The 24,054-nt window shown below is 44.1% G+C and overlaps 2 protein-coding genes across 4 annotated transcripts in view; both read left to right on the top strand.

The window, feature by feature from the left end:
• Positions 1 to 155: 155 nt before the first annotated feature.
• klhl8 (kelch-like family member 8) lies at positions 156 to 17,997 on the top strand. Of its 3 annotated transcripts, XM_030341758.1 has the most exons (23): positions 156 to 309; positions 1,092 to 1,277; positions 1,633 to 1,755; positions 2,471 to 2,570; positions 2,659 to 2,739; positions 3,269 to 3,374; positions 3,758 to 3,825; positions 3,935 to 4,053; positions 4,294 to 4,410; positions 4,509 to 4,606; positions 4,939 to 4,992; positions 5,077 to 5,472; positions 7,473 to 7,699; positions 8,219 to 8,280; positions 8,950 to 9,115; positions 10,372 to 10,692; positions 11,455 to 11,641; positions 12,072 to 12,215; positions 12,888 to 12,999; positions 13,384 to 13,552; positions 14,218 to 14,377; positions 15,648 to 15,849; positions 16,342 to 17,997. In XM_030341758.1, the coding sequence occupies exons 13-23, from the start codon at positions 7,493 to 7,495 to the stop codon at positions 16,463 to 16,465; spliced, it is 1,854 nt and encodes a 617-aa protein (XP_030197618.1). In that variant the 5' UTR covers positions 156 to 309; positions 1,092 to 1,277; positions 1,633 to 1,755; positions 2,471 to 2,570; positions 2,659 to 2,739; positions 3,269 to 3,374; positions 3,758 to 3,825; positions 3,935 to 4,053; positions 4,294 to 4,410; positions 4,509 to 4,606; positions 4,939 to 4,992; positions 5,077 to 5,472; positions 7,473 to 7,492; the 3' UTR covers positions 16,466 to 17,997. The 3 variants fall into 3 exon arrangements, with proteins under 3 accessions (XP_030197618.1, XP_030197619.1, XP_030197620.1); XM_030341759.1 differs by lacking the exons at positions 156 to 309; positions 1,092 to 1,277; positions 1,633 to 1,755; ... (7 more) ...; positions 4,939 to 4,992; positions 5,077 to 5,472 and adding an exon at positions 6,956 to 7,055; XM_030341760.1 differs by lacking the exons at positions 156 to 309; positions 1,092 to 1,277; positions 1,633 to 1,755; ... (7 more) ...; positions 4,939 to 4,992; positions 5,077 to 5,472 and adding an exon at positions 7,073 to 7,172.
• A 257-nt stretch (positions 17,998 to 18,254) lies between these two features.
• The window catches only part of LOC115532166 (macrophage mannose receptor 1), a 33,623-nt gene continuing 27,823 nt past the window's right edge, over positions 18,255 to 24,054 (top strand). The window contains exons 1-8 of the mRNA XM_030341739.1: positions 18,255 to 18,930; positions 20,161 to 20,306; positions 20,572 to 20,684; positions 21,052 to 21,191; positions 22,014 to 22,237; positions 22,874 to 22,983; positions 23,330 to 23,442; positions 23,647 to 23,782. Of these exons, the coding sequence (XP_030197599.1) occupies positions 18,888 to 18,930; positions 20,161 to 20,306; positions 20,572 to 20,684; positions 21,052 to 21,191; positions 22,014 to 22,237; positions 22,874 to 22,983; positions 23,330 to 23,442; positions 23,647 to 23,782 (1,025 nt within the window). The 5' untranslated portion in view covers positions 18,255 to 18,887. The remainder of the gene's footprint in view (positions 18,931 to 20,160; positions 20,307 to 20,571; positions 20,685 to 21,051; positions 21,192 to 22,013; positions 22,238 to 22,873; positions 22,984 to 23,329; positions 23,443 to 23,646; positions 23,783 to 24,054) is intronic.

Raw genomic sequence — 24,054 nt, 5'->3', positions numbered from 1 at the left:
ATATGTGGTTCAATGTCTTGCATAATGACCTCTGTATTGATTAGCCACTCAGAGCAGGGCAGGACAGAGCAGAGGCCGAACATTGGACGCTACAAACCAATTAAAGATCTCCACCCAGTAAGGTCCGCTAGACCTTTGGCCCCAGGAGATGTCTTGTCATTACACCAGGACCTCCTTGGGGTAGGACCTGGGGAAACCACACAGGAAGGCGGCAGGGGAGGACAGGCAGCATGCATTTGAGAATCATTCTTGTGGCCACCAGCTTAGTTTTTGCCTTTGTGAATGTTTCAAGAGCCCAGCTAGGGAAGTGTGAGTATAGCGATGTGTCCAATTCTGTGTCTCTCTTCGTCGCTAATTTGTTTTTAACAAAAAATTTGATTTTGTTATACATATGTTTGTCAGAGGAAAATCAGTAGAGCAAAGTGTGTGATTTTAAGAGACCATATACACACCTGATTGACATCAGGTATGCTCTGAAGTACAGTTTCTGACACTGCACATTTCTACCCAGGTCATTGGGTAGAAATGTAACCTTTATTGCAAGGTTTAAATGACATGACCCATGGATATACTGAGAGGAAAACTCGTAAAATCATAGAGCCCCATCCACAAAGGTTGAAAAAAGGTTTGACTTGGTGGAGAGAAAATAAAGTCAAATTTTTCATACTTCAATATATATATATTTATCTATGTGTACTTTGCTATAGGGGTTACTAGGGTTGTATTTTTTTGTTTTGATACTCGTTTGACCCTTTCAGTGGCTGCACTAATCCTATTCGGAAAGCGTTATCTCAGTGAAGTGATTTAGACATTTGTAAACAAAGGTTGTATGCATTAGTAACGACAGTAATCCCAGCTACTCGTTATCAATACAATGTATATTAATGAACACATCAAATACATGTACTATTTAGCAGAGACTTTAACCAAATAAATAAAAAATAAAAAATTAAATATAGGGGTAGAGCATCTTGCTCATGGATGCCAAAACTGTGGCGGGCTCTAACCAACAACCATCAATTCTCTCTCTCTCTCTCTCTCTCTCTCTCTCTCTCTCTCTCTCTCTCTCTCTCTCTCTCTCTCTCTCTCAGCCGGGGCCGGTCCTGATTTGGGGGCCACTGGGTTGTGGGAGGGCTCGGCTCCCAACAACTCGTCTCCCATCAGTAACAGCTCCTCCCCGTCCAGGGGGGTCCTCCAGGGGTTCTGCTACCTGGGAGTGTCCGTCCTGGGCTTCGGCTCCTCCATGGTACCCGTACGAAGCCGGGACGTTGGCGACGGTAAAGCCCTGTGGATTATTGATACTACTGCTACTATTGTCTCTTACTATTATTTTGTTTTTTTATCATATTTCTTTACTTTTGTGTACCTTTGTACGGTGTCGGGAAAGGTGCCTTCAATTTAAATTATTATTATTATACTCCTTTGTCGTTTAAGTAACTCAATTTCTACAGATGACAATTAATCCTCCCATTTTTCTTTTAGGAAGACAGAGCAAAGGCTAGTTTTAAAAACGTTAAACTAGACAAAGAACAGATTTTCCGTAATGTACAGAAAACTCCTAACTTAATATTTTTTAAGTCACAGCTCCAACAGTTGTTTATATTTCCATTACTATATTGTGTGTGCTGGTAGGTTTTTTCTACCAGCTGATTTTCTGCAGCACCATGGCCCTTGAGGCTCTCTTTGCCTTCCTGATCCGAGGCTGTCCTGAGGTCCGGGCCCTGGGCCTTCTGGCAGGCTTCCTGTATAGCTTGGGTATTTATTTCCCCTTGAGGAATAACTCTCAGCATATCCCAGCTGACAGCGGCATGATATCTTTGTTGGCTGTTTTGTCATATTAACAATATAATAGGACTAATTGCAGCGGCACCCATACTTCCATTTTGGAAGCATAGGCTCCTTTGACGTTAGTCATTTGCTATTAGTAATTGCTTTATATTCATTGTTTAGTATTAAACATTAAATTAATCGTTATTATGGGATGACTTTGTACTTGAAACTGCCACAGTGTTTCTCTTGCTAGACGTAGCAAAACATCATTAGTCTAGGTTACTGAACATTTAGGAGTATCGTCCACACAACATCCCGTGATGCATTCTGAAGTCCTATTGGTGCCCGCTTTGTCATCATAACCATTTTCCGTCTGATTGGCGACATATTAAGATCATAACTGGTTGCAAGATAACATGGGGTACAAGCTATACCCCATCATCTCTTCAATCCTGGCCTTTTTTACTCATTATCTCGTCATTACCAACTTGTTTTGTCTTAATAACAAATTAATGATGTTATCTTGGAACAAGTTCTGATCTTGCTATGTTGTCAATCCAATATGGTTATGCCGATGAGGCGGGCCCCAAAATACTATACCACTAATTGCAGTTCTCCTCTTCCATAGTATTCTTTATTATGTTTTTTGCATATTTTTTGTTAATGTTCTGTGTTATTATTTAAATCATGTGTCTCCCAGGGAATTTGGCCACTGTGCCCATCATTAAGACCATTGGACTTGGTCTGGGCACCCTGATCTGGTCCATTTTCTCTCTGCTCATTGCGTGGGCCACGGCCAGGTATACAAACTCACTGCTTTGGTTTGGTTCATCTATGTTCCTTTGCCTGAGATGACTGAATACCAACCACACTCTACTCACTGTCTAGATTTGGCTGGTTTGGGATTGACCCACAAGACGTGCCTAATCCTACCCTCAACTATATTGGAACTGGATTCACAGCAATGAGGTTATGTCTATTGAGAAATCAAGTTTATTTTTATATTTATTTATTTAAATCAAAATAAAGATTGCACATAGCTCCTAACAGCTTAAAGTTGTAATTCATTACATTTTAACTAGCTCGCTGCTTAAAATTACAGGGACATCTGTAGTCAATGCTGATTTATACTGTTTTCTATAGTTTTCAATGAAATCTCATCCTATGACCATTCCCGAAAATAAAACATCCTGGCCTGCCCAAACCTCTTTGTTGACAAGAATGCTACTTTCAACCATCCCCAAACCCCACTCAGGCCGACCACACAGCCAATAAGAGGTTATTGTGGTTAATAACGCTGCTGTTTTGTTTTTTTAATTCTGAAACTCTCCCGTTCAAAACTGGGAGGGGCTCAATCTTACACATTTTGACTTGAATAGTTAGAATCCAACAGACTGTTCATTTTGTATGGAAATAACATGCGTTATTTAATTTCAGGTCATCTTTCATGTCCCTGTGGTTTTACTCACTTCAATTTCCAATGACTTTTGTTTTTCAGTCCCCTGATACTCTTCTTCCTCAAGATGGACGACAGGCCGGAGGAGGAGGAGGAGGACAACGAAAGGCAGCCGCTTCTGCAGAGAGGCAGCCTTCCATTAGTACAGGTTGGACGTGGATCCCGCTTCATTTAATATATTGAATAGTCCCCTGCTGTAATCCCACATAAACTTTATGAGTAATGCAAGAACCAAAAGCAGGGACATGTTAATCTGGTCAAATTTATAATCATGGCAATGCACGTCCTCACAAATAGATGATTTACTGTGTGCAACTGTCAGGATGTTTGTCCTGAAGCTGATGTTTCAATAGGTATTAAGATTAAGAATGATTGAGTTTAGGTGCTGGTGAAGTTAACCAAGTTTATTTCCCATGAAATATTGTGAAATATATTTAAAAAGTATATTTAAAATGAAAAATAATAGTTTGTCACTATAACAATTGCATCACCAAAATACATACGGGTAATAATAACCACTTCTGTCTCTAGCTTGGCCCTGAAGATACCCTGAAGATCAGCTTATTTGATAGCCTCAGTCACCCGACCAAAAGGATCCTGTAGGTTTTCAACATGATCACTCTCCATCCAATCATCATGATTATTAATAAGGTCCTGCAGATATGCATTGTCTCACTAATCACATGCACGCAATCTTATTTCTCAAAGGGGTACCGTACTTGCTGTCTGTTCAGGAATCTGCTATGGGTGTTCGTACACACCCATCTTATACATAAAGGACAATTCCTTGAAGAACCACACTCACTTCCGGGGTGCAAGTCAGTTTGGTATGGTCAACAAAAAAGAAATTAAACCTGCACTATGTCATTTTTTTTTATGGCCACGTTTTATCCTTGAGAAGTCATTTCACTCAAAAAAAATGTTTTTCACGCCCACTCGCAAATACACGAACAAATACAAATCACTTGCACTATGAAGCAAAACGTACATACTGCAGATTTAATTATTAGCTTGGATACATAGACGAATGATGGTGACAATTGTAATGATTTGGTTCTTTATTTCAGACCTGGACTATCTTTTTCCACATATGGTTGGGATTAATGCACTGACCACAGTGGTTTTCTTCGGATATTGCTTTGTTCTGAAAAATAGGCCTCAGTTACCAAACTGTGTGGTACCCGGTGAGTGATAACGGTTTTGACAAAATCATATCAACTATTTTTTCAAATCTGTTTAAATTACATCATCCCCCTTAATGTATACATTACTGTTATTACAGCTTTCCTCGGTGGATCCCTTCATTTTGTTTCCTACTTCGCCTTCTTTGAAGCTTGCTATTACCTGGGAACGATCATCACATACCCAATTGGCTGCACAGTATGTTTGCAAAAATGTCATTTTTCCAGTCTTTAAGTCTTCATGCATTTGATCTATAGGCCAATGCAAAAAAGCACACATTTTTTTCTCACAAACTTTTGTGTCTCCATAATTAGAAACGAAGTCTATAGCAGTGTTAGATTTTGCGTTAAAAGTTCTTGTAAAATAATATAATTATAAAAAAAATAATTTCTCGATCAATTTTAATATTGATATTGAGCCGGTCATGTTTGTTAGGATGATTAATATGACAACTGGACAACCAAACTGGTTGTCCAGTCTTTGGAGTTATGTTTATTTGAATTTGCATAATCTTTGTTTGATTTTTTTAGGGTCCAGCATTGATATCTCTTTTATGGAGTGTATTTTACTTTAAAGAACTAAGAGTGAGTATGAATTGACACACCTAAGGCATAAGCATAGTTTATTTTGAGTACAATTTTGATTTTATTCCTTTTTTTTTTATTCAGGGTTTGAGAAATCTCCTTATCCTGGCAGCTGTGATCGTCACTGTTGTATGCGGAGTCACTTTGATTACTTTGTCAAAGATTGACCCCTGAGATCAACATCATGCCCTGTTGTTTTAACAACTGTCTACGGATAATCTCTCGGTCGTTTAATGTCTAAATACGTTATGATTCTGTGCATCGGAACTGCCTTTGCATCAACGACATGGTCTGAAAAATATGTACAGGTCAATACCCAAGAACGTCTCTTTAAAACTGCAATACCAAGAAGGAACTACAATACCCAGAGGACATTGCAAACAACACCCGCACGTCTGCAAAAGGCTGCCGTCTCGTTGATACACAAACGAATGGATCTAAATTAAAGTTGTGACATTTTATTCATGGCTGCCAGATGAGGTAATTTAAAAACTATTTTTGCAACTCCCTGAATGATGTGATGATATGGCGACTGTCGTTGTAAGTGATTGTTTTGAATGTACAGAATGATTTATTTTGGGGCATTTGCACTAAAGAGTTATGGTAGTCTAGCTAGCATTAGCAGCGCTACTGCTGCTAGCTGGCCGGCTGGACGTGGGTGAGAGCGTCTTTAAAACAACATTTAAGACAGATCCAAGCCTACATCAAACACTACATTCACTGGCCTATGTAACACACGATGGAGTAGTTCTTCAAAATCCACACATCCTCATAGATTTGACATTTCTATCCAAGATAACTGCTTAGACTGAGTGTTGTTTACTTAAAATGCTGGCTGAGAATCCATCAGGTTATCCTCGACTTCTACTTTCAGTAGTGAATCATTGTTTGTTATGAAACGTTATCCAGTTTCCAAGCTATGGTTATGCCCTGTGTTGCCCTGGATTGAACCTCAAGTTCTTTCAGGCCATGTAACTGATGGCTCTAATGTAGTTCACCATAACACCAGCCTTCATTCAAATAGCCTGGTCGTCAACTCGAAGGGTGTGGTTGGTTTAAACTGAAATTACTAATATAATAACGTAGACAAGCTAGGCATTATAAGCCTGGAAGAATTATGAATATATTGCAATAAGTGATTTGCAATGCTATTGGACCAGGATAGATATGGTATTTGATAGTACTGTATCAGACTTTAAATATGCTATAATATCAGACTATTTTTCTAAATCTAATATTGTGATTGTTGTATATTATGTATCATATTGTATCTTGTGGTTTGTCTAACTTGTATCACTTTGGGCTGGAGTGTGTGTATATAACAATGCTTTTTATAACCCTTCCATTTATCTTGTATCATGTTATCACAGAGGTTAATGTAATTGTGTTGATTATTGCCTGCTCTGATGATAAACCACCTCTAATAAAACACAACGCAAACTGACCAATACAACCATGGGACAGGAATTTGTCTCTGTTGAAAAGGCATTGATGTTGTTAGATTGGTGGCTGAATTAATAAACGATGACGTTGTTTGCCGTGTCTCCCATGTTCATCTCAGCTTCAGCGTCTAGCTGTCTATAATACACAGCACAGAAGCAAACAGATTAGCAAGCAAGATCATGTTCGACAGCATTGTTCACTGTCTGTTTTTGACTATACTGATACACGGGTGTTCCTACCCCGTTCACTAAACTTCTAATATTACCCTTTAATATATATTTTGGGTGTTTTCATGATTGCTCTGTCCAAATAGATAAATAATTGTACATCGTGCAATACTATTTCCAGGCGCTTGAAATCTAACTTCCACCCGTGTGTTTCACAGAGCTATCCGTCAGTTACCCAGTATAGCTGAGTGGACTAATGATGAGGGGTGGGAACACTCAGTCTATTGAGGGGCAACGCTGGCAGTGAGCGCACAGCGTCATCCTCATCTGTTAGATGTGGGTGGGCGGGGGGGGAGCTCATTAGCCATCTGCTGCCTGCGCCGTGGTTCTTCAGAAACGCTCCAATCTATTGCAGAAGACGTATCCCACCACCACTGTATCGGAAAAGAGAAGGTAGTGTATTCTGTGGATCTTCGGTAGCGCTTTTAGACAGTGGGCGAAAAATCCACCTGGCTGTTATTTATTTAACATGGACCGCTGAAGGGTGAAAAGAGAAGTGACACTAAAGAGGTGGGTGGGTGCCGGCTGCAATACTGGCCAAACTTGTAAAGCTGGTAAACTACCCCCAACACTTTACTGTGTTTCAAGTTATTTACTTTAGAGCTTTGTCTGTGTGTGTGTGTGTTCTCTTTGCATCTACGTGTGTGTCCTCCTTTGCACCTGTGTGCTGGCCTGAATGGGGGTTCAGTGTCCGTGGCAAAAAACACAAGGAGGTGCGGTCTGCCATTCACGCCCGGGACATTGCAGCTGCAAATGTCAGCACAAGGATTGACTGGATTGACTGCCCCCCCCCCCCCCCCCCCATCCCAGGTACATGCTCCTGTAGACCGATGGCGCCGGGCGACGTGGTGCCGGAGCACGCCAAGCAGCCCAAGCAGCCCAAGCCCAAGGAGAAGCGGCCCGGCTCCAAGGCCCTGAAGGCGGAGTGCGATGCGGACGGCTCCTTCGTGTTCGAGGCCCACGAGGCCTGGAAGGACTTCCACAACTCCCTGCGCCACTTCTACGAAGTCGGGGAGCTATGTGACGTCACGCTGAAGGTGACGAGAGGGGGGCTTTGGGATCCGGTTTGCAAAGGGACCGGACCTAGGCGTGTGTTCACTGTCCTGTTGAGCTAGTCGGGCTCGTTTTGAGTGGTGATCAGACCAACTATTGGGGGGGGGGGTTGGTTATTTAACAGATCTTCTCTGTGTTCGTTGAGATCTAAATCATTGATCACGAAGGAGATAGTATGATGTATATACCAATCATATTTTTCACTTGTTGGGGATTTCAAGCATGCCTCTATGTGGTTAACCATGAAATATTGGACATGTTGAACAACATGTCCAATATTTGATGGTTTGATAAGATAGGAATATCTGTACATTTTTAGATTTCTTATGGCTTATTTTTTACCAATTCATTTTTTAAACATGCTTCAAATCATCTTGCGATTGAAAAATTGTTGCTGCAATGTTATTATTGTGCTGCCATAGCTTAACTAAATACTGAGCTCGATAATGCACTAACAACTGCTTACGTCTTGCCTATCGTCCCCTGTCCTTCCCTGTGTGAAGGTGGGCAGCAGGCTGATACCATGCCACAAGCTGGTCCTGGCCTGCGTCATCCCCTACTTCAGGTCGGTTCGCTCCTCCGTTTGTCCAGGACCTCCATTCCCCTTTTTGTTAGACTCTGTAGAATGTTTGTGTATTTTAGTGTCTCCCTGTATTCACAATTCTCGGTGTGGGGACAGGCTAGTGACTCTCCCACTGATAACAAGGTGTTATTTCCAACAATCCTCCATTTGTTTCGAACCAAATGGCTGGTCCAAGGCTGTCTGGGACAAAACCAAGGCCATATACCTTATCAAGGGAGAGACTGCTTCTGTTTTATTCATTATCACAGCGGGCGTTAGGGCTTCGGCTGCCACGGTTTGATGTGGTTAATAATGTACATGCAAGGTATTTTCAGATACTATAAAAGCGTCCGCTACATGGCATATATAATGTATTAAGATGTGCTGAAAAATTACTAATTCCATTTTACCATGTAACAAATGAATCATAACTTTAGTTCGACCCACCAATGGTTTATCTGCAATTTCTGTAATCCATCTGACTTTCTCATTTATAGTGTTTAATTAGATTAGATTAAATCTACATCTTTTTAAACGAATACATTGACTTATTTTCCTCTTTTCCTTCACCACGCCCTTCTGGCAGCAGACCGTCCCCTCTGGGCCTGAGTGAAGCACTGACCTACTTTCCTTGCGCTGTGCCCCCCCCCCCCCCCCCCCCCTCCCCCCCAGGGCCATGTTCCTGTCGGAGATGGCGGAGGCCAAGCAGGAGCTGATCGAGATCAAGGACTTTGACGGGGACGCCATCCACGACCTGGTGCACTTTGCCTACTCGTCCCGGCTCATCCTGACCGTGGACAACGTCCAGCCGCTGCTGTACGCCGCCTGCATCCTCCAGGTAACGCCGCTCGTTGATCAGGGAGATCCCAACGGGGAGGCTGTGGAGCTCGGTATGAGATCGATGAGATTTTCACCTCTTTTTTTAATCAATTTGACTTTGATACTCAAGCCATCGATTCGATAATCGAATCGTTAAGAAACAAATTTCGCTCGGGTATGAATGAGACTCTCACAGAACAAATGCTTTAAATTCTACTAGGAAACCTCTAGCCTGAAAAATATGATTCTTAGCGTGAATAATTTATCCTGAAGCAGTTACATTGCTGAACTCTTTATTCAAAATGACCACACACACTACAGCAATCAACACAATATACTGCACGTTGTGTCTTAAAGCTGGCCATCCCATCTACCTCTGTTAAAGCTTTAAGCATCCATAGGAAAAGGGCATGTATTACAAGATCGACCTCTGTGGCCGCTTGGTGGCTCAACAAGCTAGTGCAGTAAGCCTGTCCCTGGGAGTGACCCCGGTTCCACAGTCGAATTCGATTCCCAGAGGGAAAGAAAGGTCCCGGGGTCAATTCCCAAATGTCCGCAGTGGAAGCGTAGCCAGGAATTGGACTTTGGATGTGGCCAGAGAGAACCAGGCGGGCCATTCCCGTCCAACACCAGCCATGCATACACTCCTTTAATACCCCCATTGACCCATCTAATACCCCCATTGACCCATCTAATACCCCCGTTGACCCATTATGATGGGGTAGGCTGATTTCCACCGGGTGGCGTGCCAAAGCCCAGCTGCCCGTGTGGGCCCCACCGCCAAGCGTACCGCCATCCCCACAGCCCAGAGCCCACCCCGTAGGCGTCCTCCAGCCCGCCCACTCCAACCACTACCTCCCTCCTTAATGACGAGCATCCGCCCATTAACATGTACATTCAGGGCACTTAGCAGACTCTGTTATCCAAAGCAACTTCCATTAAGAACAATTGTCAGAAGAAAGAGAAACGACGATAATCTCCAGCCGCAGATACACTGAGGATGGTCATAGAACCAGCGCTGAGCACAATTGCCAGGTTAACCCATTGCAACAAATATAGCTAGGATAAGATGCTACAGGTTGGTTAGTGAAACATTTAAGTCCCAGGACGTAGAACATACAATAAGTGCATACTTTTTAGGAGAGTAAGGCAGGAGAAGGAAGGGGTGATGGGGGGGTAAGGAAGGAGGAAGGATGCAAAGTCGAGGTGAACTCTGAAACAAGGGAGTCTTGACCCTCTCCCCCCAGTCTAACCCTCCCCCCTCCTGCCCACCAGGTGGAGCTGGTGGCGCGGGCCTGCTGTGAGTACATGAAGGCCCACTTCCACCCCACCAACTGCCTGGCGGTGCGCACCTTCGCCGAGAGCCACAACCGCGTGGACCTGATGGACATGGCGGACCGCTACGCCTGCGAGCACTTCTGCGCCGTGGTGGAGTGCGAGGACTTCCCGTGCGTGTCGCCGCAGCACCTGCGCACGCTGCTGTCGTCGGGCGAGCTCAACATCCACGCCGAGGCGCAGGTCTACAGCGCCGCCGTCAAGTGGCTGGCCGCCAACCCCCAGCACCACGAGGCCTGGCTGGACCAGATCCTGTCTCAGGTGGGGGGGGGGGGTGTGTGTGTGTGTGTGTGTGTGTGTGTTGGAGGGGGGTTTTGGAGGGGGGTTTTGGTGGTGCGGATTGGGTGGCAGCTGATTGAGGTGTGTGGGTTGGTGGTCTAGGGCTGGTGTCTATTTGTGTGTGTGCAGGTGGTGTTTGTTTGCATGTGTTTTGGTGATGTTGTGGGCTGGCAGTTGATCTGTGTGTGTGTTAGTGTTGGTGGTCTAGGGGTGGTGGGGGTCTGTGTGGTGGAGAGGGGTAAGAGATTGTGTGTTTTGGTGATGTGGTTGGGGTGCATTTGTGTGTGTTGTCGAGTGGTGTGTGTGTGAGTCTATGGTTCTGATTGGGGGGGGGGGGGGGGGGGTTGTATTGTGGGGGATGATGGGGTGTGTTCATTGTGGTGTGTGTGTATTTGTGGTAGCGATGTTGGTCTAGAGAGGTGTGTGTGTGTGTTGGAGCCTGATTGAATGGACGCATTCTTGTGTGTTTGTGTGTGTTTTATATGTGTGTGTGTTAGCGCTGGTGTCTGAGGGTGTGTCTGCTTGACTTTGTGACAATAAAAAAGTATGCATTGATTTAAGTTATGCGAGTGTGAACAAGAGAGAGCTGGCCCTCCATCTTGGTTTGATCCCGGTTGATCAACAGTGATATGTCGGGTAGCCTCCTGCATTGTTTTATTGGTCTTTTATAGTGCATTATTAGCTCCAAAACGTTTAGTTCCAACCCCAATGATAACGGGGTGTGTCTGCTGGGCCGACCCCCAGGTGCGCCTGCCGCTGCTCCCCGTGGACTTCCTGACGGGGACGGTGGCCAAGGAGGAGATGATCAAAGGGAACCTGAGCTGCCGGGACCTGCTGGACGAGGCCAGGAACTACCACCTCCACCTCAGCAACAAGGTGGTGCCCGACTTTGAGTACTCGGTCCGCACCACGCCCAGGAAACACACAGCAGGTGGGCCCCGCCGGGAGCACCGTGGGCTGCTGTTCGCAGCCCGATCGTGGTGGACAAAGCCGTAGAAAAGAGTCCAGTTTAGTTCTAAATCAGTTTCTATAATATAAAACAAACGACTATGTTGTGCTCAGATTTGGAAGATTGCTAATTAATACATTTGTGGTGATTTATTAATCGATAATTGTCAGGCTACGCTTCATGCCTCGCTTTTGAGTACGCTGCTAATGATTGAGAATCTGTATAAAATCAAAGATATGTAAGCAAGCTAGATATTTTCCCAATATTTTAAGATGTGGCTCAACTCGATTTTGTGGCATCAATGAACCTACTGGAGAGAGGCTGTTTCCATCGTGTGCTGAAACGTTTCGTGTGTCAAACGGCCGAACCCCCAGGCTGGCCTCACCCACTCTGTCTGCCTCCCCCTCCCCAGGCGTCCTGTTCTGCGTGGGCGGCCGCGGCGGCTCTGGAGACCCGTTCCGCAGCATCGAGTGCTACTCCATCACCAAGAACAGCTGGTTCTTCGGGCCCGAGATGAACAGCCGAAGACGCCATGTTGGAGTCATCTCTGTCGGAGGTGAGCCCCCCTGGGGTGACCTGGTTCTTGTGGACGACCTCCTTGTTCAGGAGGTCGTCCACTAAGCGAGCATTGGAGCAGAGTCGTACCACTTCAAGTAGTTATCGGCCACCGCAATTATGTACACAAAGCGTGAATTAGATCGATACAACAGGGCTGCACAATTTATTGCGTATAAATCAAAATAGTTATTTTAAACTCTTGAATTAACTAATCGTGAAAGTTTGCAATTTATTACAAAAGAAGGTGTATAAAAAACATGAATACATCTAATTTGGTATACACGTTTGTAATTTAAGTTCCAAACCGTGCCGCTGCCAACTCAGCAATTGCTACAACTTTATTGTTTTTCATACACAGTATGACTCCCCCAATAATATTTAGAGAATAGATTATCTGTTTATCATAATGAATAATCGCAATCACAATCTTGGTCAAAGATAATCACAATTCACTATTGTTACATAATCGTGCATCCCTAGTGATTGGTGTATTCGACTCCCAGTTAAAAAAGGGCTAGTGGGTCAAACTCTTTTACCGCAGTCTATCTGCAGGCCCCTTAGCAAAATCTTCCTCCTCCTACTTCTTCCAGAAGCGTGTGTAAAGAGACAGCCCTGTCAGGTGCATGGAGGGTTTGGTGTGGGACTGCCTAGTAACACTGTGCTCCCCCAGGGAAGGTGTATGCCGTGGGAGGTCACGACGGCAGTGAGCACCTGGGCAACATGGAGATGTTTGACCCCCTCACCAACAAGTGGATGATGATGGCCTCCATGAACACCAAGAGGTATGCTGACACCAGAGGCCTTTCCTCATGTTCCTACATCAGCGTTTTACCCTGGGTGGACAAGGGCTTGTTTTGGATGCACATGGCATGGTTTGAAGCACAATGTTCGCTTTAATTCACTTATTTTTAGCAATAAAGCTGTTTTTAGGCATTCTTTTTGAGGTGATGAAATATTAGCCTTGTATTAGAATTCACAGAAAGACACGTTTATATTTCATTGCATCCAAACTTCACTGAATCCTCTGTGTATTAATAAATGGTTACTTACTATTGAAACCTCGACATTGATTGATTATAACCCTATATGTAAACGGACCCGTCATCGATATGTACATCTGCCGGGTTCCTCCGGACTAATGACACGCGTGTGTCCCTGCATTGTAGGCGGGGCATCGCGCTTGCGGCGCTGGGCGGTCCGATCTACGCCATCGGAGGCCTCGACGACAACTCGTGCTTCAACGACGTGGAGCGCTACGACATCGAGAGCGACCGCTGGAGCGCCGTGGCCCCCATGAACACGCCCCGCGGCGGGGTCGGCTCCGTGGCCCTGGGGGTAAGGCTGGGCAGGAGGGACCGGGAATCGGCCCTGGGCCTCACCGTAACGATACTATAGATAGATATAAGGAGTGCCGATCGGATATGGTTTGCGATACTGTAAATACTGGGATTCTGTAAATACTGCGTTATTTTTTGTGTGGCTTCATGCTTGGGTTGGACCTTGAGGCTCTGGCTCTGCAGGTCTACCAATGTTTTATTTGTAAATGAACATGGCCAGCAGAACATAGTTGATGCGACATGACTACAGGCTAATAGACTATAGCGCCCTCTGTAGGATGGTACCTTACATTACTTTCCACTAAGCAGGCATCCTTTGTTCTATGATGCATTGTTTTACATTTTACCTTACATTCTTTGCGTCTCTTGAGATCTAACTACTCTTTAGCAAGAGAGACATGGTCAAGACAGCAGAACTGCATCTCAAAACCTATCATACATCAACACAATGAAAATATTGCATTACACAATTTCTGATACAATAAATACGGTCAAATTCACTCTCTTGACCGTCAAACACACACTTCAATCCTTCAACCCCCCGTGTGACCGAGCCAGCGTTTCATAGCCCCCAAACCCAGGGGCACCACTGATTGGTCCTCATGTTTCCTATTCACCAATCAACAACCCCCTTGAACTCTACCCCACGCGTGTGATTGGCAGAGCCACGTGTACGCAGTGGGGGGCAACGACGGGGTGGCGTCCCTGTCCAGCGTGGAGCGCTTCGACCCCCACCTCAACAAGTGGACGGAGGTGACGGAGATGGGCCAGCGGAGGGCCGGCAACGGCGTCAGCAAGCTCAACGGGTGTCTGTATGTCGTCGGTGAGAGACACCCCCCCCCCCCCCCCCGTGCACCTCCTACTTCCTGTTGGTTCCCATTGGTTGAAATGTCTTTATGATGCATAGTGTTAAGGGTGTCGACGATTGTGAGTTTTGAAGGGAGACAATGGAAAATGGTGAGATTTTGAAAGTAAACAATCTGAAAAAGTGTGTTTCTCCCCCATTGAGAGCTGTTGTGTTTCACGTGTGATTGACAGGCAAGATGGATTCCCTGAACCAATAAGAGGAAAGGATGCCCTGATGGGTCAGACATGAGGCGGGATCAGTCTGGTATCAGAGTTGGCTGACATAGAGGCAGGCTTGCAGTCGGAGCAGATATTACACAGAGCATTTTAATCAGTAAAAACTGACGGTTATGGCATTTCTAAGACATCTCACTCCATCCAGAAACCTGCTTTGAGCAGAGGTAATTCGGGGTTCACATTACAAACTGCATAGTGAAACAGTTTTCAATATGTATTCTCACGCAATACACAGTGTGTATATCCGTGGGTGTATGTGTGTTTATTGCACGGTTGGAATTGTTGATTTTATGATGGTTGGCGGTCGGTGAGTTCATGGGGAGGGATCTGTGTTTTCATTGGTCTTTAAGTTCTCTCTACCGGACACTGATCCCTGACCCAGCTGGGTCACATGCCTCCTCAGACCTTCCCCTGTAATCACCCTGTAGGTTCATTTTATTTTCAACTACAAAGAGACAACTTCATGTTTTGTAATGCACTTAAGTTACTGATTAAATGTGAAACACAGACAATGCACTATTTTTTTATGGTGCTGCTTGGATTTGATGATTATGCATTTTGAATCTTTTTAGTGATAGTTTAGTTTAGCTGTATTGCTATTGGTTATGGAAGTCTTAAAATCCTCTAACGCCTACAAATAACTCCTTCAGTGCTCTGCCCTGATGATGATTATTATAGTTCCTATCTGGTCATAATCATTCTATGGCAGTCTGTTTGATGCTCCAGTCAATTCACATCTAGTCATTTAACAAAACAAAGTTAGGTAGTGTTTTCACCTAACGATTCACACACTAGATACTATAGCACTGACAGAATACAGGTGGGGGTTATCTCTTTTGTGTAATTATTATTAATCAATGAGTCAGTGCCACTTGCCTACGACGTTATCTATTCACTACGTTGATGCGTCTATAAAACATCTGATTAAGACCAACAGTGTTCCCGCTGAGCCTCCACATTGTTGTCAAAGCATTGAACCCTTTTTTTTCCCCGATATTTCTTTGCGGCAGGCGGCTTCGATGACAACTCCCCTCTGAGCTCAGTCGAGCGGTTTGACCCGCGCTCCAACGACTGGGAGTACGTGTCGGAGCTGACCACGCCGCGGGGCGGGGTCGGCGTCTCCACGGTGATGGGCCGGGTGTTCGCCGTGGGCGGGCACAACGGCAACATCTACCTGAACACAGTGGAGGCATTCGAGCCGCGCATGAACCGGTGAGTTGTCCGGGGCATGGTTCAGCGTCTTGGGTTAGGGCCACGTTTTTATTCATTTCTTTGTGTTACTCTGTGACCTCTGCTATGTCAATTGTTTTATCGCAGCCATCCCTTGGATGTGGTTTTCTTGCGTAAATGTTTGCTCATTTGTTGCTCTCTCCTCTTATAGTTGATTTTGTGCCATGGGGGGGATGGGTTGATTCCTTAGATACTCTCAGACTTTCAAACTGTAGAACCAGATTGATAATTGAACAGTGATGCTCAAACGAACAACGAGAAAGTGTTTGCAAATTTCTTATTATCACATTTAAAACGCAGAGTTTAAAAATATTGTAATGTGTATTAGGAAGAACGCAATCTAACTCTTCAGCTGTGTCCAATCCATTGTGCTCAGAAATGTATCCAATAGGTCTTTCCCATCTCCTCCTCTTCCTCCTCGTTATTCACACTACGTCCCCCTCCTCCTCATCGCTCCCTCCCCCCCCCCTGCAGGTGGGAGCTGGTGGGCTCGGTGTCCCACTGCCGTGCGGGGGCTGGCGTGGCCGTCTGCCTCTCCCACATCAGCCAGATCAGAGACGTGGGCCTGGGCTCCAGCAACGTGGTCAACTGCATGTGATAGCAGGCCGGGTAGAACTCCATATCCCATGGAACCCGACGGCCACAGCCCTCGATCCCACCAAGACACCCACACTCCCACTGACTCCGACTCAATGGCCGCACCGCAATCCCTTTTGTTTGGGTTTATCTTAGGGTTTCCTCACCGAAAAAAACACTTTGCACACACACTTATGACATTTCTTTCGCTCTCGCAGACGGCAAAGACTTGAGTCCTGAGGAGGATTCCTTTGAGGAGGATTCTGAGGAGGATTCTGTCTATATTGTGTTTTATGAATGCGTTATCAATCTGAAGCCATGTCTGAAGCCTTCCTCTTTTAAGAAGGACTTCCCCTCCTGGGTCTTTCCCCGCCCGCTCGCAACCCCCCCCCCCCCACCCCCCCCGTTCAGTGATGTGTTTATTGTGTTACCTTGTCCTTCTGCTTCCTTGGTTTGACCTCTTGTCAGTAAGTGTTGTTTTGTTATTTTAATAAGGGAAAACGTTCACAGACATTAAGCGTTGCTTCCTGGACCAACTATAAGAGTCAGAAGAGTACAAAACTATCTCTTTAACCTTTCGTTTGACCCCTTTCTAGAGATTGCACTTATAACCCTCCCGCTCGGATCATCGACGGGAGGCTCATGCTGGCGAGAACGTCACCAACACGCAGGAACAACTGATTTCAGTTAATTTTGTATTTTGTGCAGTTGTTTACGTATTCGAAATATCTTGCAAAGCGAGGGACGGTCGACCATTTTGGATCAGGGGGGGTGGATCTCTTTCTTTGTGCTCTTTTCGACAGGGTCGCCCACATCACAAGGGCCGCTACTTGTCCTGGCAACAATCGTCCCCGGGGTGCGTTGCTAGCTGCACTCAATAAAACAATCTGCAGAGGTCAATCCGAGTTGTCAGGGAATCCTAAACCTTGATTTGTTTTCTGTGTCAGGTAGCTTGACGATAGCAGGTCTGTTCGTAACCCTTTAGTCATGTAAGTGATGACATTCAAAAAAAAGAATTGAGGTGTCTCTCTGCCTAAAGACACAAGTATATTTTAATATATATTATATATATATATAGACACACGTGTATATATATATAAATATATATGTTTTTTGTAGGATGAATGGGGTGTATCTTTTGTGGCGTTTGATTTGATACACTGGGTTAGCCGTAGCTAGGCACTGATCTATAGTACATGGCAAGTTTGTTCTTTTGTGGGATTTGTTTCAATTGTTTTTCAATTGATTACGTATTTCCTTTTTTTTTTTTACTATTTGTTGGAAGACTTTTGGACTATGTTTCAGGCATTTTGGATGATCCGTTTTTGATACAGCCTGACTGAATGGGGTTATTTTGAGTTATGCTGACATTCTGAGGTATTTTTTGATGGTGGTAGCATGGTGTATCTACTTGCCAATTTGTTTAAAATAAGTGTAAAAGGTTTGCTGTTCTACCTATTTGTTATTCCCATTCCTCCTTTTGGATTGCTTGAGTCTTATTACGTTAACCTATTTGATGTCATTGGTTCTAATAAATTTAAGCATTGAATAAGAGAAGTCTTTGCTCCCTTTGGAGTTCATTTTTTACTTGCAACTTTAAATAAAACAGTTTGAGCCCTGGAACTGTTTTTCAGGAGCTAATGGGCGCGGAGGAGGAAAATAAATAAACTGTTTATGTTCAATGTAGATGGCCATTTAAAATGCTGAATTCAGACCATAGTAATAGATTTCAGATACATGTGATTACCCTTTCTAATCTTTCCTCTTGTGTCATTATGTTAAAGTACCACTTCACCGTAGCATTTATTTATGTTATTAGACATCTTTTTCTGGACTTTGAGTTTTGATTGTCTGAAGTTTACTTTTGATAATGAAAATTGTATTTGCCAAGATAAGAATATATATATTTTTGTATTAGTAATAAGTTTCTCTATATAGCAAACATTACTCCTTTCGGAAGTATATGTGGAGCCAAGCAAGTATTTGAATGCACTTCAAATCAAGTTCCGTTTGATATTTTCAATCAGTTTCTAATTCAAATCAAATTGTATAACGCCATTTGTAATTTTGTCTATACCTTGTTTTGCAGCTTTTCTTTGACCTTGTAATGGACATCATTTACCAATGTTATGGTCATAAAATTGTATCTTCTGACACTCCTAGCATCCCTTAAAGGATGGATCCAGTCCTTCAGTCAGCAGTCAGGTGGCCTCTCCTGTATTTACAGCAGTCAGTCTTTGGACTCTGGGAAAGAGGGAGGTTAGAAAACCAGTTTCGAAAGGACTGAATACTCATAACGCTGGTCAATTAGCAGCTTGTAGTACACCAGGCCAAGTGACTGTTCGTGAACACTTCCAAAAAGACGCATCTTGTGGGATGTGTGGGGATAGGCTGTAAGAGCCCAACCGACAAGAACGCATCGCCTTGTTGGGTGAACCTGAAGAATGCTGCTGAGAATCCTCTCCCTTTATGCCTTGCTTGCTTGTGGTAAGACTTTTATTTTGAAATGTTTTAATTTGATATGATCTGGTAGATAGTACCTGCCCCAAACAGACAGCACACAGGCTCAGGTACAGTTGGACAAAACTAATGTATGTGCAAGTGTTTTAAAGGGATCTTTAGATTTGTTTTATGTGTGCATTCATAATGTTGTGCACAAGTGTAATCTGTTTCTGTATAATTTGAGATATGCATTTATATAATCAGTTGGTGTTAAATGCATTGTTTTTTTAAGAACGATCTACTGAGTTTGTTGATAAAGTGTTATTTGGCCAAAAATGTTTCATACTTCTACAACAGCTATCTATATTGCATTAACTACAGGGACTGAAAGCTTTAATTTTAAAGCATCTAGATTAGATGCAACTTTAGATATTTATCTACTAGAGATTATAACAAGATTAACAACAGTTATTATTAGGAAAAAGCCTTTTGTAAAAAGGAAAACTGTTCAAAACTCCATTTTAATCTCAAAAGTTGAAATGGACAGAAAGGTTATTGGTATGTAATTTAGGGGAAAAGTTTAACCATTTATTGTATCTATTCCATCTTGGTTTTTTCTCTACAAATTTTTTATGGTAAATATCGATTTCTAGCTTTTCTGCTGAGTTTATTCGCATGGAATAAGGAATTGTTATGATTGAGATTGGAATTAAGGAATAGTAAATAATCTCTCCTGCTGATCTTTGACTCCTGTAAAGTCATTAAAAATGCCCAAAACATGTGATCTTCCTGTCACGTTGTTAAAGTCAAACATTACCGCTAAAGGTTCTTCATCTTAAAGGTGTGGACGTTTTGGATTTTAAGAACCATAATGCTGCATGTTTATGATGAATATATAGATTTAATGAATGACAACTTCATTGTTAAACGACCAACCTTAAAGGTGCACACAAGCATCTATACTGTTTTACAGTCCTCGACTGAGAGTCGATTAGAACAAAAGTGTTGACCTCGGCCGCACGAATGGCACTGGATAAAATAAGCAATACTACATAGAACCTTTTAAAAACAATTTTACGAAGGGCTCACCGAAGAAAAGCAGTAATTACAACGTGTTACGAATTACATGATAAAAAAGCTAAATTAAAATGTAAACAAGCAAAGAAGAGTAAAAATCGAAGTTCAAAAAGTAAACAGGCAGTTTTAATAAGGTCATACACAAATACAATGTACTGGTGTATGGTGGTGTAATGTTCACGGGTGGTGGTGTTTCAGTCTACAGCCAGTGTGAGCCGGGCTGGAGGCCCTACCAAGGGAGGTGTTACTACTTCTCTGTGGAGCCCAAGTCATGGAACCAAGCCCACGCGTCCTGCTTGACTCTGGGCGGAGATCTGATGAGCATCCAGACCTATCAGGAGAGGGTACGCGCGCGCACGCACACGCACACACACACACACACACACACACACACACACACACACATTCTGCTCAGAAAATAATTTGAAATATAATTGTATTAAAAAAAGATTTACGTACCGAATAAATAACAATGATGAATGATATATTGTGCGTTTAAAAGTATGTTTAATTGTCAGGGGCTTTGTTACAAAAGGCATTAGTCTCAAGGAGAGGATTGAAATTGCAAGGTACCCAAATAATATGGGATGCTGCTTGACCTTATTCTAGCAATGGGTGAGATCCCAGCTGGACGGCAATAGCTACTGGATCGGCCTCAACGACCGCGTGATGGAGGGCCAGTGGGATTGGACGGACGGGAGCCCCTTCATAGAGAGCCTGGTGTATGTTGAGCTGTGATCTTTACCTAACACCGTCCGGGCTGAGGGTGAGGGACAGCTGAAGAACATGTGCATGGAGCTCATTACCCCTTTCCCTCTCCTCCCCTGTCGTCTCCTCTTCTGTCGTCTCCTTGTTCTCCTCTCTCCTTCTCTCCTCTCCTCCCCTCCTCCCTCTCCTCTCCTCCCCTCCTCCCTGTCCTCTCCTCCCCTCCTCCCTGTCCTCTCCCCTCTTCTTCCCTCTCCCCCCCTCCTCCCTCTCCTCTCCCGCCTCTCTCTTATCCTCTCCCCCCTCTACTCTCTCCCCCTTCCTCTCTCCTCCCCCCACTCCTCTTCTCTCCTCCCCCCTCTCCCCCTCCCCTCCCCTCTCCAGATACTGGGTCCCGGGCCAGCCTGACAACTGGGGCAAGGAACCCGGGCAGGACTGTGGCCAGGTGTTAGGGGCCAGTCAGGGTCTGTGGACCGACGAACGATGCGACACTGCTCTGAAATACATCTGCAAGGTCACAAACCGTGAGTCCCACATCCAGGACACCGGCTCCTTGGTTTATTCCTCGGTTTTCTGTGCGGACATTGAAGTATTCCTGTTCTAAGATACATTAATTCATAGATTAAATTATTCACTTCATCGCCATATCAGTCTTCTATTCAGTCTGTCACATCACTATCAGTGATGGGCAGGTCGAAATTTTTCGACGACAAAGGTAAACTTTATATTTTAGAAGGTAATCACTTCTATTCTTTGAGAAATCTTATCTTTCTAATCACTGTTGTGAAGGTATTTTCAGTGTTATAATGCATGTTCTTATTTTTTCTGACTGCTATATTGTAACATCGAGGACCACATTGAAATTAAGGACACTGTTGCTATTATCTACCTTTGTTTTCTAAATACATCAAATCAAATGTAAAAAGAAAAACATCATCAATCTACTCTTTCATTCACTCACTTGCTCGATCTGGCACTTTATGTACGCACTCTGACACTTACTGTACACACTTATTGTATGTTGTACGTCCTGGCACTTAAAAAATAGTACTTAGTATCATCTAGCATCATATGCTAGCTATCTGTTGTATACGGGGAATGAGTTAACTAAGCGCTTGGTACTTGTTACTATGAACATCATTACTGTACAGACAGCTATATATTGTTGTTTCTCTTTCTTTTGACAAATGTGCTTATTGTAAGTCACTTTGGATAAGTGTCTGCTTAATGCCCTAAATGTAAACTTTAGCTCTTGCTCTTTCACTTGTTCATTCAATAGGCTTGGTTAAAGTGCTCATGTAAAGTTCTTCTACAGCTAAATGTTTGGTCCACTTCCCCCCTCTCAGCCAACCCTCCCGTCCAGTGTGACGTGGCCAACGGGTGGACTGACTTCGGGTCCTACTGCTACAAGCTCAAGTCAGAGACCACCAAGAGCTGGCTGGCAGCGCGCCACGACTGCCTGAAGGAGGGGGGCGACCTGTTGTCCCTCAGCTCCACCCAGGAAGAGGAGTTTGTCTCGGGGATTCTGGGCCTCTCCCCCATGGATCTCTGGCTCGGCTTCTCTACACTGGTGAGGAGCATGAGCAAATCTACTTAATAAATCACACATGGGTTCATGGCAGTCATTTTTGATTGTACTTAAATTAATTATGATTGATTAATGAATTGTAATTAATGAAAATGGATCACGCTTGAAACCAAATGTATAAGCTAAAACCAACATTTCATTAGTTTACATGAACAGCATTTGTAAACCACCATTAGTAAATGATAACTAGATCATAAGTTAACTGTTAGTTAAGGCTTAATACTGATTTATTGGCTTCCTAACTTGAAGTAGTGCTGAAATCTTACTAGCCCGGCTGTATTGAGCTGCACGTCTTGCCTCGCCATGGTTAACATCATCCTTGAGCAAGGCACCCAACCCTGACTGCACCCCATGAGCTGTCGCCTTGCATGGTTTACACCGCCGTGTGTGAATGGGTGCATGTTAGGCAATATTGGAAGGCACTTATATCGAGTGCCCACTTGTTATAAAAGCGCTATATAAATGCAGTCCATCTATCCTTTACAATTACCATACGTATAAATAATTATGGTTAAGCTTATATGCCCTTATTATAAAGGAGCTGATGCCGTTTTCAATATTGGTCACGCCCAAATTGTTGTGTCCAGAGATTTGAACATGTGTTTTTTGTTGTTCCAGAAATGCAACAAACTCTCCTGTCAAGTTGAAGTGGGCAACGTTGCATTTTCCTGGTCGGATGCTTCCCCGTCCACCTGGACCAACTGGGCCCCGGAACAGCCCTCCCCCATGTGAGGGCCCCACACACAGCGCCATGCTGCCACATGGGACCCCTTTAACTGACTTACTTTAAGCCCAATCCCATTTCTACCCCTTACCCCTTACCCCTTACCCCTTACCCCTTACCCCTTCCCCTTAGCCCTCCCCCTTGTTTTGAAGGGGTAAGGGGAAGGGGTAAGGGGTAGAAATGGGTCTGGCCCAATCCCATGTTACACCATGATCTTCCGCGGTGTAACATAGTGAGCATATTGTTTTTGCAATAATCACAAAATGATGCTTGTTATTGTATTCATGTGCATGGGACAATAATGGTGAGACGTAGTATTGTATTGAATGGATCTCTCCCTCCATCATCAGTGACCTGCAGGCCGGCACGTGCGCCGCGCTGATTAAGGGCTCTAGGTTTGGAGAGTGGAGAGCCCATGTGTGCCGATATGAACGGCCCTACATGTGCAAGAGAGCACTCAACAGTAAGTCAGCTTTTTTGTGTGTCGTTCTTGTTTCCATATAAGCGTTTCGGAATACGAGTCCCAGAACCTTTATGGGTTTGGGTCCCAGAACCCTACCGGGTTCTGGGACCCAAACCCATAAAGGTTCTGGGTTCTGGGTTCAATGTCACCCCAAGAGATAAAGAGGTGTTCACCCTCTTTATCTCTGTGCTCCGATCCCTCCAGCCATCTGCCCGGCTGGCTGGCAGAGCTTTGCAGGAAGTTGTTACTGGCTGGTCAGTAACACCGCCCTGCTGACCACCTGGTACGAGGCCCAGACCAGGTGCACGGACCTTTCAGCACACCTGGTCATCATCAACAGGTAACAGGGGGGGGGTTTGACTTTAGGTGTTGTTCTGTGATTAGTATAACGGGGGGGAGTGGATTTGAGGTTTTGAGCAGTGCTGAAACGTATATCACAGAGCCGCCAGCGGGTTGGGAATGATGGGTTTGAATTTATAGAACGGTGTTAGACGGTGCATCCAGTGTGGCGACTCAATGAATGCACTGAATTTGCACGATTGGTTTGATTTCATTTATTTGAATTGTATTCATGTTAAAACATTTCATAACATTGAATTGAATTGATTACAT

The sequence above is a fragment of the Gadus morhua genome, chromosome 19 (genome assembly GCF_902167405.1).
Source record: "Gadus morhua chromosome 19, gadMor3.0, whole genome shotgun sequence".
Classification (NCBI taxonomy): Eukaryota; Metazoa; Chordata; class Actinopteri; order Gadiformes; family Gadidae; genus Gadus; species Gadus morhua.
Note: the sequence above shows the minus strand (reverse complement) of the source record. Positions and strands in the feature narration are given on the sequence as shown.